This window comes from Temnothorax nylanderi, unplaced genomic scaffold, assembly GCF_030848795.1.
Source record: "Temnothorax nylanderi isolate EJ_2023f unplaced genomic scaffold, tnyl_v1.0 TNYL_tig0476_pilon, whole genome shotgun sequence".
NCBI lineage: Eukaryota > Metazoa > Arthropoda > Insecta > Hymenoptera > Formicidae > Temnothorax > Temnothorax nylanderi.
Window position 1 is genome coordinate 69,891 of NW_027249538.1, and position 20,194 is coordinate 90,084.

At 44.4% G+C, this 20,194-nt stretch overlaps 2 protein-coding genes across 2 annotated transcripts; one reads left to right on the forward strand and one right to left on the reverse strand.

Moving 5' to 3' along the window:
- Positions 1-51: 51 nt before the first annotated feature.
- Positions 52-1,746, reverse strand: LOC139783180 (uncharacterized). Its single transcript, XM_071722310.1, has one exon. It carries the CDS (start codon positions 1,744-1,746, stop codon positions 52-54), a length of 1,695 nt encoding a protein of 564 aa, XP_071578411.1.
- A 4,548-nt stretch (positions 1,747-6,294) lies between these two features.
- On the forward strand, positions 6,295-11,556 carry LOC139783181 (uncharacterized). The gene has a single exon (XM_071722311.1). The coding sequence runs from the start codon at positions 6,295-6,297 to the stop codon at positions 11,554-11,556; it is 5,262 nt and encodes a 1,753-aa protein (XP_071578412.1).
- Positions 11,557-20,194: the final 8,638 nt, after the last annotated feature.

The window sequence follows — 20,194 nt, forward strand, 5'->3', positions numbered from 1 at the left end:
CGCGCCGATTAATACATGAATCGGGTGATTACATGAGGGATCAGGATCTGCTCAAGGTAAATCGCGTAGATGCGGCCACATTGCGGCCGGCTTCTGTTGAGAGGCGGTATAAGAAGTGATTCTCTGATATACGTAGCCCGAGAAGGGAAATATCGGTCCCTGTTTGTCGCAGGGCGCGAGAGTAAGATTAACTTGCGACCGCGCGACTCCATTAAATTTTTCTCCAAAACAATGTATTTTCAACGCGGCACGATGACGCCTGGTTCGCATAGTCTGACAAAGAGATTCTGATATGAAACTGTATGTCGAGCCTTGATCTAGTAGTGCACGTACTTTAAATGTGCGGCCCTCGATTGTACTTAAACTAACATACGCGGTGGCGAGAAGTACATGAGGCGGCGGCTTTACAAAATCTCGAGTAGCATGCACGTTTTGAACGAACGCTGAGGGCGCGGCCGGTGACTCGGAGGCAGCGGCGACTGACACAGCTGACGGAGCTGAGGACGGCGGATTAATCGCGGAAAGCGTACATTTAGTACCAGCTTCCGTACCCTCGCGGTGAAGCAGCGAATGGTGAGCTTGGTGGCAGTGATTGCACCGTCCTTTACTCGGACAATTGTTTAAAAAATGCTCGGTTCTCAAACAATTAAAGCAACATTTATGCTGTCGCGCGGCGAGTCGACGCTGCTCGACCGACAGACGTAGAAATTGATTACACTTTGCCAGACCATGGTTTCCGGAACAACGGACGCATTTGACGGGCGAAACAGTATTCACTGAAGCACGAGCTTTATGACCGCGCGCACCATTTGACGCAGATTCGGATTGCGAAGGGTAATCCGCGAGACCGCGAATGCGAAGAGTCATGAAGTCATGAATCTCTTTATACGTAGGGTACGCATCCGTGTCGCCTCGTTTAAGATGCCATTCATTTCGCGTTCGCGGACTGAACTTTTGCGAGATAATATAAACTAGGAGGTCGTCCCACATATCGACCGGACGATCGAGATTCGTTAACGCGGCGAGAGATGCGGACACACTATCGCGAAGTTTTTTCAACTCGGTCACGTTCTCGTTTTTCATTTTCGGTAAGTCGGCGAACGAATGGATATGCGCGTGAATAATCGCGTTGCGGTTGTCATATTCGTCGGTAAGAAGTTGCCAAGCTGCCTCGTAGTTCGCGTCAGAAATTTGAATGTTATTAATCAACGACGCGGCCTCGCCGGAGAGGCTCGCTTTCAGATAATGTAATTTTTGCGTTCTTGTCAACGATTCACTGTTTGCTACTAAAGACTCGAAGATTCCGCGAAAATTCTCCCATTCAGCGAAAGCACCAGAAAAGTTCGGAAGCGAGATACGAGGCAGATGCAATGACACTCCGGAGTGCGCGTCGCGATAAGAAGACTCGTTACCTCGATACGGCGCGCTCGGGGCGTCGTTACTTAATCTACCGATGACTTCTTGTAGGTGGTCCACTGCGTTGAAGTAGGCGTCCTCGGCGGCGAGAATTTCCTCTTGTTGAAAGTAGGGGGTCGACTTCTTCTCCTCCGCCGTAGCCGTCTGCAGAATCTGGATATGAAGGGCTCGAGTTTGCGCCCAGAGCGCTTCCAAGTTCGTCAGTCTCCCTTTCGTCTTGGGGAGGGTGACCTGAGCCTTGGCAAGCTTCTTAAAGTTCGTCAGCGATCGCGTGAGCGTAGCAATCGTATCGCCTTGAGCAATGAGTAGATTTTCGAGATCCGAAGACATGTCAAGCGGATGTCTGGATCGTGGAGAAATCTTTCCGACACTTGCGTGTCAATCTTCTTGTCGAGCGAAGACGCTCGTGTGCGACTCCGCGGCGAGTAGCAGGGCGATACTCGCGGGAGGCAAGGACGTCTGGCGCGTCTCGGTGTGCGGCTCCGCGGCGAGTAGCAGGGCGATACTCGCGGGAGGCAGGGACGTCCGGCACGTCTCGGTGTGCGACTCCGCGGCGAGTAGCAGGGCGATACTCGCGGGAGGCAGGGACGTCCGGCACGTCTCGGTGTGCGACTCCGCGGCGAGTAGCAGGTACTCGCGGGAGGCAGGGACGTATAGCACGTCTCGGTGTGCGACTCCGCGGCGAGTAGCAGGTACTCGCGGGAGGCAGGGACGTATAGCACGTCTCGACGCAGGGCGCCGTCGGGCGGCGGATGCGTATCGCAAGGAGCACGATACGTTTGCTGGAGGTCACGCAGGAGCCTCCGAAGCGCTTCACAAAATCACAAGGCACCAATCTTTAGGAGAGCGGGTGCAGAGCGCTTAATGTTCGGAGTGAGCCACGGAGTCGAGGGCACGTATCGCGAAGTACCCGATGAACCGGGACAACGGTTCGAACGGCGAACTCCTTTTTTGAGCGAGTCGTGTAGGCGCGACGGTATGTCGATCTCGGAGTAGCACGACGCGATCACTGTTGAGGCGGTCGAACTGTATATGCCGGTCTTTTATCACTCATCCGGCTCGAAGGACCATTAAATGTTAGTGGACCGCTCGACGTTTTCGCGTTGCGCGCCGTGGAGAGTACAAGAAAATAAGTACAAAAAATAACAGTCAGTCAACTTTATTAAAAGCGGTTTACACTGTATGCGCGTTTCTCTTTCGCGCTCGCTATTTCGCACTCGCTATTTTACTCCGTGTTCTCGACGTCGATCAATGTATCGCGTACGAGTTATGACGGCTCACTGCCCGTCCCGGCCGGAGCAGGCAAGGGATCGCGGCCGGAGCTTCGCGTTAGGCCGCGAGGAATTTGGTGACGCGAGATCCGCTGACTGGCTCCAAACCGACTAGCGTGCAGACTATTGGCCGAGGTACTTGCGATCACGCGATAGACACCTGCGAGCCGTTTGCTCGCAAAACACCCAAAAAAAAGGGGGGAAGCAAACGCTCGCGGTTTGGAGCCTTTCGAGCGTTCTCGAATAATGCTTGCTGTCTCGTCGAAGTTCGAGAATATTCAGCTCGCATTTATTCAATTCTCAACACTCACATTATATCGATTTTAAATCTTAGAGTCCTATTACTATTGTTAATAATAATAATAATTAATTTATATTATTAGAAATTAATAAACAATAATTATAATAAAATATGCTTAAAAAGAAACCTTTTGTGAAATTTTTAATAATTTGTTCCACTTTACAGTGCTGTAGCTCGCTATCTATTACATATACGAAAAAATGTTTCAGACAAAAGTTGTAGGGAATTATATCTTCTATAAAATTGATAATAACTATTTTTGCCTAAATACCTACTGGTAAGGAGATATTCCGAAAAAACCGGTTTTGTGCTCCATTTTTTCAAGATGGCGGCGCGAGCGGAAGTGCGCCAAGGTCGAAAACTTGGATTTTTTATTAGGACCCCAAAATATAAAACATATCCAAAAATCAGAACTACCCGACCTTTTGTAGGGCAAGACCTATTTTTTTCCCCCTGCTACTGGGCTAAAAAACGAATTAGTACGTTTGGTGTGTCTGTCTTTTCGCTTATTCCACTTCTCTGTCAGTTCTTTGAACTTGGTTGCAGTGCTCTTTCGTTTTTTTCCTCGGACTTGGCGACTTGTTTTCGTGGTGTATGATCTTTCCAATACTCGCCCATTCAATATAGATGCCATTTTTTGAATCAATCTAGGCACCGGATATCGTTTACCTTTCAGCCAAAGACATTTTACAACTCTGTACCAACTTTCAACCGATGCGTTAGAGTCACGCTTCAAGTCAAACTCTGTCAAATGAGTCGCTGAAAAAAGTGGATAATAAGGTAGTATATAGTGCAGCAAGTAATCAATGAACTCCGGACAATAGTACTCGTTTGACTCCGTGCTCGTTTCTATATTTTTGGCCTTAACAGATTGATATGTGTCGCTAAAAAATTTAAAAAATGGCGATTTTCTAGTTGCTGCATGGTCAGTGTCACGGTTGGATAGCGAGAATTGTGTGCTCTCTGTTTTGATCTGTATTTCGTCAAAATCTTCGGTCTCGAGAATGAAATTGACGCTATCTACCAAGCCTGATAGCGCTGTTTCGAAATCAAAAATTTTGACGGTGTGAGTAAATATTTCATCAGCCGCGTTTAAATTATTACTATGAATCAGTTTCGTCATTGCCATCCCCGCAAGACGATACTGCGATTCTGTTCGAAAGATTTTTGAACCTTTCCTCTTAATGGTGTGAATCATATGGGAAGAACAGATATGCAGAATTGTCAGTGAGGTTACGGTATGTGTCCTGTTTATTATATCAAGCAACGAAATGCCATTCAATCCTTCCATAACCGCTTGCATCAGTGCTAAACTGAAATCGGTTTCAACTTTGTCAATCGCCGGAGATCGAGTGCTTAGCTTTTTCAAAGCTATGGCGACCAGCTTCAAAAAGTGACTTATGTACAATGTGTTGTGCATGCTGGATATAAACTCTGCTACAGGAAATTGACCACAATCATTGTTACCCGGCAAAATCAGTGAATAATAAAAAATCCGTTTATTGACATCGGGAGGAGGCAAAACTATACTGCCAGTGGCATCTAAATGGCAACATGCCATACCTTTCTCAACGGACAGTAATACATTCAGCGGTTTTTCCGTAAACAACACAACATAAAAAGGTTCCAATGACCGTTGCTGTATAAAACCATGAATATGTTTGCCCTTCCAATTTTCTTTTGTCTCTTGTATTAATTTACGCATAAAAATATAATAATTAGGATCCAGATCGTCTTTCGAGTTATTATCACTCGAAATCTTTTGCAGTATCGTCAGGCTGCATACGTCATTCAGATTTCCAGCTTCTAGTAAAGTTGTATTTGCAGCTGTCATCATTTCCTGTTTAACCGTACTGGGGGCTTCTACTTGCAATGTCTTTGATAAGGCCAAACGTTTTTCGCCAGTAACAAATCGTCGATGTGTTTCACCTTTTACGTGGTGTATAACTCCCATCGGGACTATTCGAACGCGTATGTCACGGAATGGGGAAAATATGGGCTCTGTTGTCGAGAATTTGAAACTTGTGCATGTCGAAAAAGTACAAATGGCGTACGCTTGAAACAATGAAAATGTTTCCGATTTCGGAATATTGCATTTGTGCCAACGGAAAGACAAATTACAAATCAACGAGGATTTGACAATGTCGTACAAAGCATCAGTCCATCCTTGACGTAATTTTAAGTCCTTTGACCAAAACTTTTGCCAAAATGTCGACGGTACTGTTACCCATATCTCTTCTTTTAAAATCGGATTTTTAGGAACACTCGATCCCGATTTCGGTAAGGGTGAAAAACAATTCTCCTGTTCTTGAATAATTTTGTCACGAGCGTCATGAAGTACATCTGTACCACTTGTTTGAAGATCGTCATTGGCTAGAACCGATGAATCAGGGCACGATGTCAAACTCAAGTTTGAAGACTCACAGTCCACCACATTTGTAGTAATTTCGGTAGGAAAGCAAGAAAATGTCGCTAAATTTTCCTTTTGTGCGCTTGATTTTACATCTCGTGGAATGAATAATGGACTTGAAATCGTGGGATCGTTTATTGGCGATGGAGATTTTGTAAGTGAACTTTGAAGGTCATATGTGCCCTCCGTCCGTGAGGAACAGTCGAGTTTTGATACATCGACAAGAATCAATGTATCAGAACTCGACGCAACATCAAAATCCCGAGATTCGTGGTGATTTGTGGAAATAATATTTTTACCGCAGCTTTTATCATCTGTAACTACTTTCAGACGTGTTTCCAATAACCTGCAAATATCGTTAAAATGTCGTAAAAAAGTTTTATATGATTTAGGAACATTGTTCAGGAATCGCGAAATATCTCTCGCCCCATCCGTTGATTTCGAGCGTTAGATTGTATTGCTCGCCGTGTTTTCGTTCCTGTTGTTGATCTCCGAGACCTTGTCGGACCCGACGTATTCCGCGACAGCTACCTGTACCCGAATTTCTCCTCGGACATACTCGCGTTATTCGGCGAACCTTCCCTCTCTTCGCGCGCTCGCAATTACCGCCTAGATACCTATTGTGAATACCGCTCGCCTCAGAACTTCTCGATACCTCGACACAGTAACACATTAAATTTTCGATACCACCAATACCGCATCTCTTCGTAGTCGTTCCTCTCACCAATACCTTGATTGCCGAGTCCTTTTTACAAGGCTGTACCAGCCAACCGCGCTCGCAAATCGAAACCCGATCGCGGAGTGCACATTTTGGTCCTTCGAGCCGGATTCGGAGTCAAGAAGACTATCATATCGGATACGACGCTCGAGGTGCGGAGTGACGATACCCGTTCGCCATGGCGTCCTCAGCCGACAAGCTCCTGGCAAAGCAAACCCAACTGATGGGATCAATTGCTCGTACCATGACCAATCTTAAAAAACTGGGTCACGCCAAGATGACCAAGGCGGTGTTGCAGAGCCGAATCACAGCCCTCAAGGAGAAGTTCTCGCAATCGCTGGACTTGGACGCTCAGATCCGGGCATCCCTCGACGTGAGCACAGCCAAGGAGCTGCCTTACTTCTGCAGCGACCAATTCCAAGCCTGTGAGGATCAGTTCGACGAAGCGCTTGACTACATGTCCGAGGTACTGGCCCAGGTTTCTGGCGTAGACGTGGTCGACCTTAACGTAAGTCACGCTTCAGATTTCATCCACCGTCCGACGCCTCAGCTTCCGCGGATCAACCTACCGACCTTCAACGGATCTTTCGACCGCTGGGAAAGCTTTCGCGATCGTTTTAAATCGATGATTATCGACAATCGCAATATTTCTAATGTAGATCGGATGCATTATCTCTGCTCAAGTTTAACGGGAGATGCAAGTAGCGCGCTCAACCATCTCGCGATTACCGACGCGAATTTTACCGTGGCATGGAATATCATTACGTCGCGTTATGAGAACAAACGTCGGTTGATTAACGGTCATTTGCAAACGTTATTTTCGTTGCCACAGCTCGCGTCCGAAACCTTCAAAGACCTTCAGAATCTGCGTGACAAAGCGAATGCCTCAGTTCAAGCGCTCAAAAATCTCGATCGTCCCGTCGATACGTGGAGCGATATCCTCGTATTTCTGATCTCGCAAAAATTAGACAAATTTTCCCGGAAAGCGTGGGAATTACAGTTGAGCGAGACCGTCGATTACCCGACATATGACGAGTTGGATAAATTTTTAGAATCGCGTATCCGTGCTTTCGAGGCGATCTCGCCTCCGAAATCCGAGACTTCTCAACCGTCGTCTAAATCGAAATCGATCGCTTCTCATTCGACAACCACTGCGAACCTTGCGTGCTCGCTGTGCAAATCCTCGCACTTACTATATCAATGTCCGTCATTCTTAGCGTATACTCCGTCGCAACGATACGAATATGTAAAGAAAGAGAATCGTTGTATCAATTGCTTCGGGTGTAAACATTCGATGAAGGATTGTAAAAGCGCGCGATCCTGCAAAACGTGTCATAAGCGACATCACACCCTACTGCATTTCACGGACGATGCAAAGCCGGCTAGCGTAGAGTCCGCTCCTACCGTCGAATCAACGAGTACCGAGCTAACGAAATCGACAGCTAACGAAATCGCGTCTCATTTAATTTCGAATACGATGACGCCGAAGTCAACCGTACTTTTGGCAACCGCTCGAGTTCGTGTTTACTCTCCACAAGGTCGCTTCGTTTATGCCCGCGCTTTGCTCGACCAAGGTTCCGTCGCGACTTTAATTTCGGAAAATATCGCTCAGCGGTTGCGTCTCGCGAAAGTGAAGCAAACTACCCGCATTACCGGAATCGGAGAATCGCAATCGTTGTCGCATTCTGCCGCACATATTTGTGTAACCGCCTCTTTCGGCGACAAACCTGCATTCTCGACGACCGCGTATATAGTCACATCGCTGTCAAAGTACGCACCGAATCGCGTTCAATCGACGTCACAATGGGCGCACATCTCTGACCTAACGCTAGCGGATAGGAATCCCATGAGTTCTGATCCAATCGATGTAATTATCGGAGCTGATTTATACGGCATGCTTATATTAGACGGTGTCCGTAAAGGAAATGCAAGCGAGCCTATCGCGCAAAATACCGCTTTCGGCTGGATACTTTTCGGGCCTATCGCTCCAGCTCAATCCCTCCATCCCGATTCCGTTCACATTCATCACGGAACAATCCTTGAAAACCTGGATCTCGATCTTCGCCGCTTCTGGGAGATCGAAGAAGTCCCTCATAAAACGCATTTAAGTCCCGAAGAGCAACAGTGCGAAGAGCATTTCGCCGCTACTCATTCTCGCACGCCGGAGGGACGATACGTCGTTCGGCTACCGTTCAAAACCAGCCCCCCTATAGATCTTGGCGAATCCCGCTTTACCGCGTTAGCAAGTTTAGTTCGCTCGGAGCGTCGACTTCTTCGCGAACAACATAAAGCCGCGTTATATCGCGAATTCCTCGACGAATACGAGAAGCTCGGTCATATGACGAAAGTTAGCGATACCGACTCACAATCGAGTCACTCTCAAGTCTATTATATTCCGCACCACGCTGTCTTTCGTGAGAGCAGCGTCACCACTCAGCTTCGGGTTGTATTTAATGCTTCCTGCGCTACATCGAACGGTACCTCGTTGAACCATCATTTGCTAATCGGTCCTAAGCTACAAAGGGATCTTGCCGCCGTCATTCTGTTATGGCGTCAGCATCAGTTTGTCTTTACTGCCGACATCGCTAAAATGTACCGGCAAATTCTAATCGATAATCGCGACGTAGACTACCAACGAATTCTCTGGCGCTCGTCGCCCTCCGAGCCAGTCGCGGATTACCGGTTGCTCACCGTAACATACGGCACTGCCTCCGCCCCGTACCTCGCGCTTCGCGTCCTGCTACAGCTCGTAAAGGATCACGGAGACGAATTTCCGTTGGCCGCTCTAGTTTTGCTTCTCTTAACGTACGTCGACGACTGTACGTTCGGAGCGGACAACCGTGAACTCGCGCTTAAAATTTGCGATCAGTTGATTGCTCTCCTGGCAAAGGGCGGCTTCCGGTTACGCAAATGGGCAAGTAATTGTCCCGAGTTGCTTTCCGACATTGATCCCTCAGATCATGGTCTCGCACGCGATAAGGATCTACACGCCGACGAGCCTCTAAAGATATTAGGCGTCGCGTGGAATCCCGAAAGCGATTCTTTCCACTTCCGCGTAACGACCCCACCGAACCCGGGGCAGACGAAACGTGCGGTGCTTTCCACTATCGCTAAATTGTTCGACCCGTTAGGATGGGTGACCCCCGTTATCGTTGTCGCGAAAATATTCATGCAACGCCTATGGGCCCTAAAATGCGATTGGGACGACGTGTTGCCCGGTGATCTCCTAGAACAATGGCGCGAATATCACAGTCAATTACCGCGTCTCAAACTTATATCGATTCCTCGCTGGACAAACTACGGTTCTAACATCGCTGATTGTGAGATTCACGGGTTTTCGGATGCGTCGACAAAGGCTTACGCCGCGGTCGTATATCTCCGTCTCGTACCGAGAAACGGCCCCGTTATCGTTTGCATACTCGTCGCGAAATCAAAGGTCGCTCCAATCAAAACAATAAGCGTACCGCGACTCGAGCTTTGCGGCGCGTTACTGCTCGCACAGTTGATGTCCTTCGTTCTTTCGAATCTCGACATTCCCAATCTCCGATATCACTGTTGGATAGATGCACGTATTGTATTAGCGTGGCTCAAGCAGTCTCCATCACGATGGAAAGTTTTCGTTGCTAATCGAGTAGCCAAAGTGCAACAGCTTTTACCGAAAGCAATCTGGCACCATGTTCCGACGGCGGATAATCCCGCCGACTGCGCATCTCGCGGTTTGCGCCCTAGTGAACTTGCCGATTGCGCCCTGTGGTGGTCGGGGCCCTCCTGGCTTAAAAAATCCCCTGAGCACTGGCCGACGTCATGCTCGTCGCCAATCGAATCTGAAATATCACGGGAAAACCGAGTCGTCGTGCACGCTTGCGTCGCGCGCGCTATCGAACCGTGGGATCTCGCGACTCGCTATTCCTCGTGGACTAAGCTTCTGCGCGTGACGGCATATCTCATGCGGTTCGCCAAGATCCTTCGTTCTTGCCTCAATTCCATACCGGATAGCAGTGCGGAGGTCAATCTATCGCTCGCATTAGCTCCACGCGAAATTCAAACTGCCAAGATCTTTTGGCTCAAGGAGATTCAGGGTGAAACATTTCCGCAAGAAACTGCGAGTTTAACAGCAAACAGTCGCGTTTCCAAATCAAGCTCACTTGTCGCACTCAACCCGTATCTCGACACCGATGGCCTCATACGAGTCGGAGGGCGGCTTCAAAAGTCCGATCTCCCCGATTCAGCCAAACATCCAATCGTCCTGCAGTCTCATCCTTTGTTATCTCTCATCATATCGCATGCTCACCATACCACACTCCACGGAGGCCCGCACATTACCCTCGCTCACCTCCGTACCGAATTCTGGATTTTGCGCGCTAGAGCAACCGTACGAGCGGTTCTATACCGCTGCGTTAAATGCGCTCGCGAAAAGGCTATCGTCCCGGCGGAACTCATGGGCAACTTACCAGACGTGCGAGTTAATCGATCTTCGCGAGCTTTCGAACATACCGGAGTCGATTATGCCGGACCGATACTCGTACGATCTGCGAAAGGACGCGGTCATAAGGCTCACAAAGCCTACATCGCCTTATTCATTTGCATGACAACGAAAGCGATTCACCTCGAGTTAGTAAGCGATTACAGCTCGGCAGCTTTCCTCGCGGCGTTTACCAGATTTACAGCTCGACGCGGACGTCCACATAGCATGTACTCCGATAATGGTACGACATTTCAGGGCGCCGAACGAGAGCTCGTCGCCGCTTGTAACGCTGCCGAGCGCGATCCCAATTTTTTGAACCGATTAGCAGGCGATCAGATAGCGTGGCATTTCCTCCCTCCTGCGGCTCCACATTTCGGCGGATTATGGGAGGCAGGAGTCCGTAGCGTCAAATATCACTTAAAGCGATGCGTAGACTCCCACACACTGACGTACGAGGAGATGAATACGCTATTGTGCCGAGTCGAAGCATGTTTAAATTCGCGGCCGATTTCATCAATGTCCGAGAGTCTCGACGATTATAGCGCCCTTACGCCCGGTCATTTTTTGATCGGTGCCAATCTTGTCGTAATTCCGGAACCGAGCGTGCTCGACATCGCTGAGAATCGGCTTTCGCGTTGGCAACTCGTACAAAAAATTACTGAAGGTTTTTGGAGGTCTTGGGTGAGCGACTACTTGCATACGCTCCAACAACGCCCGAAGTGGCGCGTTATCCACAACCTGGCCAAAGTTGGTCAGATCGTTCTCTTACGTAATCCGCTCGCCCCCCCAAGTCATTGGGAACTCGGACGTATTACCGTCTGTCATCCCGGGGATGATGGGCTGACACGCGTCGTTACCGTCAAAACCGCACGCTCCGAATATAAGCGACCCATTGTCAAGCTGTGTTTCCTGCCGATCGATATCAATATCGAAACCGAAAAGGAAGCGGTCAAGGCGGGCGGTTCGCGGCCGTGATGCGACCCATCTCCCGGTCACGACACCGAGATGTACATATGTATAAATATAAAGCGCCAATGCATTTAGAATTAATTTTCATTGTATAAACTCTGTCTTTAGATTTAAGTTTATTATGTATTTAGACGTAAGTTCTCACTGTATTATAATTCTCGTTTCGAATGTAAGCATTCGAGGCGGGCGGTATGTTCAGGAATCGCGAAATATCTCTCGCCCCATCCGTTGATTTCGAGCGTTAGATTGTATTGCTCGCCGTGTTTTCGTTCCTGTTGTTGATCTCCGAGACCTTGTCGGACCCGACGTATTCCGCGACAGCTACCTGTACCCGAATTTCTCCTCGGACATACTCGCGTTATTCGGCGAACCTTCCCTCTCTTCGCGCGCTCGCAATTACCGCCTAGATACCTATTGTGAATACCGCTCGCCTCAGAACTTCTCGATACCTCGACACAGTAACACATTAAATTTTCGATACCACCAATACCGCATCTCTTCGTAGTCGTTCCTCTCACCAATACCTTGATTGCCGAGTCCTTTTTACAAGGCTGTACCAGCCAACCGCGCTCGCAAATCGAAACCCGATCGCGGAGTGCACAAACATACGACTTGATTGTTCTTGGGTATCTATCCGGAAATATACAATTGCAAATCTGTTCCCAAATGCAATTTGATTTTTGCCAGGATGCGGTTTTTAAAAAATCGAATAACTGCTCGTTGCTGACATAGCGTGAAAAATGAAATGGATACAATTTGACTATTGCGTCTGCGATCATAGCAGGCGTAACGACTATCTGTTTCTTACTCATCGCTGGGCGAGGATTGTATTATAACCGTCTAAATAAAAAAAAAGAAAGAAATTAATATACATCTCTCAAAGCGTGAAAAAGTTATATGAGACGCTGACAATGACTACACAGAGAGAACGGTTTCTTTGGTTTTAATAAATTGTATTAAATTCAAACAAATTTATCTTTTGGAATAGTCCGAACAAATTTTTGTTTCAACAAATACAATTGTTTGATTTTTCAAAGATATTTTGTCTTAAATAAAAAAATTGTTTGAAACAAAAGACATATTCTTTGTCGCTTTATTGATACTATTGTTTCATTTAAACAACATGATGCTTTATAAAAAATGTCTTAAACATTTATTTATTTATATAAGCAGTCGGTTGACTGCCATATATAAATAAATAAATAATAAATAATTGTCATATCTTCATCACTCGAGTGACCGCTGGTATTCCAATGATGTGTGTACAACTGCGAGTGATAGACCGTATATAAGACCGTATATAAGACCCCTCGCCTCGCCGTGGGGTCTTATATACGGTCTCCGGTCGAATTTGACGTACGAGTTTAGCAGCTGCTGCTTAGCGGCAAAAACGCTTATCTCATTCATTGTAACTAAATAATATATTATTTGGTTGGGAAATATTACTTTAAATAATAGTATCTTTTCCGTTAAATAATAGGATTTTCTTGAATAAAAACAAAAATGTTTTATTCAAAAAAATATTATTTCGTCTAAGCATATGTTGTTTCAATAAAAGAAATTTTAATCAAACAAATAGAAATACTAAATGTAAAGAACTCTTTCTCTGTGTATGAGACGGACAATGACTATCGACAGTAAGAATATCTAACAGTAAGAATATCTAACCAAAGAGTATCGAACAAGAGAGCATCTAACAGTCAGTAATCTGACGCGAGAGCGGCAACAGTGAAATTGGCGCACGGCGAAATACCAGATTGAAGAAGAAAGGGGCGCGGGCGAACGACGCACTCAAAAATCAAGGGTGACGACGTGTGCGCTCGGTCCGATTCAAACCAGCCAGTGTCTCGAACAGCAAACAGTCACAATATAATTAAACTAGAACCAATTAATCAACAAAGTGTTAATAGGACGACAAACTCAACGGTTGTGTCTGCTGAACATACCTGTTATATGTATCATCCACTAAAGTCGTCGTGCGACGATAGAGTATCGAACAAGAGAGTATCTAACAGTCAGTAATCTGACGCGAGAGCGGCAACAGTGAAATTGGCGGACGGCGAGATACCAGGTTGAAGAAGAAGAAAGGGGCGCGGGCGAACGACCCACTCAAAAATCAAGGGTGACGACGTGTGCGCTCGGTCCGATTCGATTCGAACCAGCCAGTGTCTCGAACAGCAAACAGTCACAATATAATTAAACTAGAACCAATTAATCAACAAAGTGTTAATAGGACGACGAACTCAACGGTTGTGTCTGCTGAACATACCTGTTATATTATGTATCATCCACTAAAGTCGTTGTGCGATTTTCGATATACCGACTCGAGGTGTGTACTGCTCTAAGACTGCGGGCAGAATATTAATGTTTTCAGACGTCGCAATTTCCCCCGCCGTCACCGTTCCGCCGAAGAAGTTCTCTTATTGGTCGTTTCGATTGATGAAACGCGAGTGAGGAGGTAAACACGGTTTCCTGCGATCATTGGCTCCCTTTGTTTCAAGCCGCCAGACAGAAAATGTGGCGACGCTAGATTCGCCTATTTACCTATCCGCTGGCACGCGGACGCTTTCACTGTTGCCGCCGCCGCCGCGTGCCGCCGCCGAACTCGTGTCATTTCGTACCTGTCAGATACTTACTCTCACTTCCGATAGTCATTGTTAGCAGCGCGTATCATATAATTATTTCAAGCTTTAAGAAATGTATATCTTCTTTGTTTTCCGATACTTTTTCGGACTTAAACCTCTTGCGGACAATACGATCCCTCGCCGACGAGCACAAAACAAAAACAAAATCTATTCGTTTTGTCTGCTATAATCACAGATGCAATAATTAAATTGAATCCTATTTAATTTTTATGTAATGTCGGTAAGAAATTATGCGAATTTTTTTAAACCGCATCATGGACTTCGCAAAAAAATGAAATGACAGTTAACAAAAATTTAGATAATAATAATTAAAGGAAACCGCGTCTTATCGCAAACACTTGCTGAATCGTTTTGTTATTACAAGAACGTGATTCCCTAAAAATTTGGAGAGAATCGTACTTTGCTATCGGTCGCTGCTGAATAAATTATCAATAAAAAATTAATAACAATTAAGGAAAACCGCGTCTTGTTGCAAATACTTGCTAAATCGTTTCGTTGTCACAAGAACGTGATCCCCAAAAAATTTGGAGAGAATCGTACTTTGCTATCGGTCGCTGCTGAATAAATTATCAATAAAAAATTAATAACAATTAAGGGAAACCGCGTCTTGTTGCAAATACTTGCTAAATCGTTCTGTTGTCACAAGAACGTAATCCCCAAAAAATTTGGAGAGAATCGTACTTTGCTATCGGTCGCTGCTAAATAAATTATCAATAAAAAATTAATAACAATTAAGGGAAACCGCGTCTTGTTGCAAATACTGGCTGAATCGTTTTGTTGTCACAAGAACGTGATCTCCTAAAAATTTGGAGAGAATCGTTCTTTGCTATCGATCGCCAGAGAATAAATTATCAACAAAAAATTAATAACAATTAAGGGAAACCGCGTCTTGTTGCAAATACTAGCTGAATCGTTTTGTTGTCACAAGAACGTGATCTCCTAAAAATTTGGAGAGAATCGTTCTTTGCTATCGGTCGCCAGAGAATAAATTATCAATAAAAAATTAATAACAATTAAGGGAAACCGCGTCTTGTTGCAAATACTGGCTGAATCGTTTTGTTGTCATAAGAACGTGATGTCCTAAAAATTTGGAAAGAATCGTTTTTTGCTATCGATCGCCAGAGAATAAATTATCAATAAAAAATTAATAACAATTAAGGGAAACCGCGTCTTGTTGCAAATACTGGCAGAATCGTTTTGTTGTCACAAGAACGTGATTGAGATTAAATTTTACGAAATGTACGAAATAATATCAAATCTTATGTTTTTATAATATAATTAGATTAAGGGAGGCAAGACAAGTACGACAATACCCATTATTTAAAGATCGGTCAATTATTTGAAAAATAGGCTTAACAATATGACTACTCTGAAAATTAAGATATTTAAAGCGAATAAAGTCTTAACGTCAATGGTTTGATTCAATGAACAAGAATCTGTAATGATAAAATTAGTGATTTATCAATGTTTAATAACTTTGACTTTTCGTGTAATGCAAAACCAACTTTGTTATAATTAATCCGATCACGTTACAAAGGGGTGAGTCTTGTTTCTTTTGACCTCAGAAAGTAATCCATATGCTTCATATGTGATTTTTAGTGTTAATTGCAAATTTCAAGTTGTCAAGTAGAAACTTGAACGAAGCGTCGTTACGCTTAAATAACGTTATATTCATGTTCAGGAGGGTGAATTAACAAAACCCATATACTTTTTAATTTTATTTTCACGATGTTTTGAGATTTGACATTTAACGGTGAGATTATTAGTTAATGGTAATTATGCGTTATAAATGCGATATTATTATTTGGTTTAGCTTTACTAAGCATTACATATATAAATTTAACGAGAAATATGAATATTTCAAAAGGACATGTGTTGTTGAAGAATTTTGTTAACATTATTAAATGTTACGTCCAACCCCAGGATTAGAGTAAGAAAATTGGGAAGCGAGGGAAAGGCTAACCAGAGGGGTCGGGGTAAGGAAGGACGCAACTAGACGCTTAAGAATATCGCTCGCAGGTACACGCTCTGAGGCGCGTGGCGCGAGCCGAACGCACTTTCGATGGCTCAGGAAGGGTCAACGTCCGTAGGGACGGTAGGACGGCTTCCGTGAGCGGTGCGATCGTCGGTCCTCTTTCGAGTCAGGGAATTCAATTCCTTTAACTCAGGATCGGACCTCGTGCGATTTCGAGAGGGAGAAGAGTAGTGGGTTAGGTCTTAGATTATAAATAAATGGAAATTTGTATTTAACATAAATAAAACATTTATTATAAATTTAAGTTAAGTAATCTGTCGATATTACAATAGGTGAGAACTAGGCAAGTTAAACGGTAGATTGAAAGCATTTTACAATGGAAGTGTATGTTTAAGGTACATGTGTGTACTTCTCGCGGGTGTTACATAAGTGCGGGGGTGATCGGGCAAGATTTCTAAGGGGATACCTACTTGAAAATGCACATCCTGCCCGCTATTATTACAATTAGTTTTAGGATTGAAGTTACATGAATTTGCTGTGTGTGTGTGTGTGTGTGTGTGTGTGTGTGTGTGTGTGTGTGTGTGTGTGTGTGTGTGTGTGTGTGTGTGTGTGTGTGTGTGTGTGTGTGTGTGTGTGTGTGTGTGTGTGTGCGTGTGTATGTTAATCGATGAAGTAAAGCATATGAGAATTATAATAAGTAAAACTTAATTTTATAGCTATCAATCTAAGGTTACGATCTCAGGATCGCCTACTTCCTCAAGATCGAGAGTCGAGGCGGTCGAGGAGGTCGGGGACGGACTTCGGGAAGAGGAGAGGGAATCAGGAGGTTCTAGTAAGCGGGCGGGATCGGGGTTGACGGGGACCACGCAAAAGGGGCCACGCGACAAACAGGCCGAGAAGGTGCGGGATCAGGGCGAGAAGGTAGGACGACAGGGCGAGAAAGTGGAACAACGGGGCGATTCTCCTGTGACGAACAGGGTTCCTCCGTAAGATCTGGTGGAGGCGGGAAGTGGCAAGCCGCGGAGGACCTGCGTTGACTTATTCCTGAGGGAAGTCAAGCTCCCTTTGCGCCCGTTTGTTCCGACGATTCCGTATATGTCTCGCGGCGGTTCGCGACCTCTTGGGGGTGGGACTTCCCGAATCCACTACAAATTAGTGGATTGTTAATACTTAAGTTCACTAATTGCGGGGAAGTCAGCTCGGGTTTTGGAGATTAGAGAGACAAAACAGTAGCTCGAGTCCACCGACGAGTCAGCTAACTCGAAGCAATAGGTTATTCCGAATCCACCGATAAATCGGCCAATCCGAGAATAGCAGAAGAGATTATTCCAAATCTGCCGATGAATCGGCTAATCCGGGAATAATAGAGGTTATTTCGAATCTGCCGATGAATCGGCTAATCCAGGAATAATAGAGGTTATTCCGAATCTGCCGATGAATCGGTTAATCCAGGAATAATAGAGGTTATTCCGAATCTGCCGATGAATCGGCTAATCCGGGAATAATAGTGAAGAAGATTACTCCGAATCCACCGATAACTCAGCTAACTCGGAATAGTGATGAGAAGGGGGGGGTGGAAGGATTAACGTTTAATGTTTAAGGATTAGTGTTTAACCGAGAGACTTCCCGAACGCGTGAGTGTTCGAGTGAATACAAAAGGGGTAAGATAAAAGATAAATGGGACCCGATGTCAATATATGAATATGTATGTAGAGGACTTACTTCTTGGTGCTGATCAAACTGAAGTAGAATAGCTGAATCTCTTTGAGCCCCGTGGGTAGCTAGCTGGATCTCTTTGGGCCCTGTGGATAGCTTCTCGTCGATACTCAATGAGTTTAAGTTCACGCACAGAATTTAACTTAGAACTTGAGATCGGATTTGAATGTGATACTGTTCGTAAACGGAAGAGAGGCGAAGTAAATTGAAATAAACCGGGCCGAAAAAGTGAACTGTCAGAAGAGGAGCTGAACTAAGAGAGTAAGTCCCGTGATGTCGCGATTTTTATAGGGAAGTTTCAAGAATGGAAAGGGTGGGTTTCGTTGTGGGAGGTGTCTGGTTTCGTCTTGGGAACTTCTGGTTGGCAGGATGTTTCTAATTTTTGTTTAAAGGATTTCTTATTGGGTGAGATGTTTCTCACCCAAGAGCTAGATTTTTAAGTTTTCGCCTATCCTAGAGAGCTAGAGACGGTTATTGATTTTTCCGGCTGTTCATTGGTGAGTCGTCTCGTAAGGCCCCCACTGTCTTATCGGGGGTGCAACCCAGCGATTCTTCCAGTGACTCATTTGTTTTCGACTATCGCCGATTTCTCTTTTTATTAGGGTCCTTTATTTATCTCGCGACCCTGCTTTCAGTATCGACAGACAAATGCATTCCATCTAATCTTAATTGCAGTTTTATTGCAAACAGAAACTTCCGCCACGTGCTCTTACAAGATTTCCAAAAGCACGTTTTAGATCTCGTCTCCATTTGTCGGAACATTGCGCGGGCAATTTTGAACTAGTCGCGCGATGCAATAAAGATCCTAAGCAAACTCTTCGTCTGGGATTAAGGCCCCTTTTGGCGCGTCGTGGCGCCGGGTTTATAGTTATGGGTTGATAAAGACCGATCACGTATGTCCCGTCTGTCAGTAGTTTGTCATCTGGAAGGTTGTTTTTAGTTGCCTAAGCAAATAGGTATTTTGATCATAAAAAAAAGGAATGTGAGGGGATCAAGGCTCACTCGTCGATCGATAACCGACCGTTCTCAGTTTACTTATCTTAATCTTAAGGCCTATCCTAGGCGCATAGAAATTTCCGCGGAAAAGGGAAATCGTTTAGTTCGCAGGACGTAACAAAATATCAAATAATTAATAATTATTTTGATCGATTCATGTATAAGTGGTTAAAACAAAAGAGTACATATGATTTTCAACGTGAAAATATCATTGAATAACAATAACACATATTCTTGGGGAAGATAATACATTTTGGTAATTTGATACTTTTACAATATTTTATGATATATTCGTGTTTCTAGGCACAAGATAAAGCCAATAAACTTTACCCGAAACAAATCGGATGATTATTAAGAAAGTTTACTTTTTAAATATTAACTTGTCAATTACTTGATTTTCGATAATTATATGAACAAAATAGCATAAAGAGCTATAGATTAGCGTGACATTTGATATTCTACAGTAAAAAATGCAAATAATTCATATTTGAAGAAGTACATTGTCATAGATCAGTTTATCGAATTTCGTACTATAAGTACGAGAATAATACAATCGATATATCTGTGGATTGAATAACTAGAAAAGTTATTTGGCATTATTTTGAAGGCAGCTGAGGCATTTTAATAATGTTTCACCTAAAATTCCTGAAAAATTGAAATTTTGCGTTAGCATTAAATATTTCGTTTTTAATGCTCGAATATTAGTTTTTATACTTACCTGATGATTCCTGTGATGATCCAGCGTAGATCCAGCGGCGAAGTCGCGTACCTGAAAATAAAAGAGAGATTAGTAATTAAAATCATGAAATTGATCGCAATACGTTATAAACAATGTAATGAGCAGGGACTTAATTAAAATGATTGTGAGACACGATTTTGATAGCATAACGTATTTGCATTAACGTAACGTATTTATTATTATTGTTAGAGGGTGCGTAATTACATAACTAGGTTAAGGGATCATAAATCACAGGAATTCTTTAATTTTAAGTTCTTTCTTGAATTATGCATAAATAATGGAGTTGGGATTATATAGCTAAAATTCTCAAATTATTTGAATAATTTACACATTAGATTCAATAACTTTCATAATATTATTTTGAAGTTCAGGAAAATTCCTGTTAGCATGTTTTGATCAAGGGGAAAGTTGTTTACGTCGAAAGGAATGTTTTGGTTGACCAAGAGTGAGAGAAATAGCTATATGATAGAGAGAGAGAGAGAGCGATATGCCAGATGCGGAAGGCGTGTCCATCCAGGTGCCAATCGCGCATGCCTGCGACCGAAGTGGGAGATTCCAAGGGGGGATCGTGGT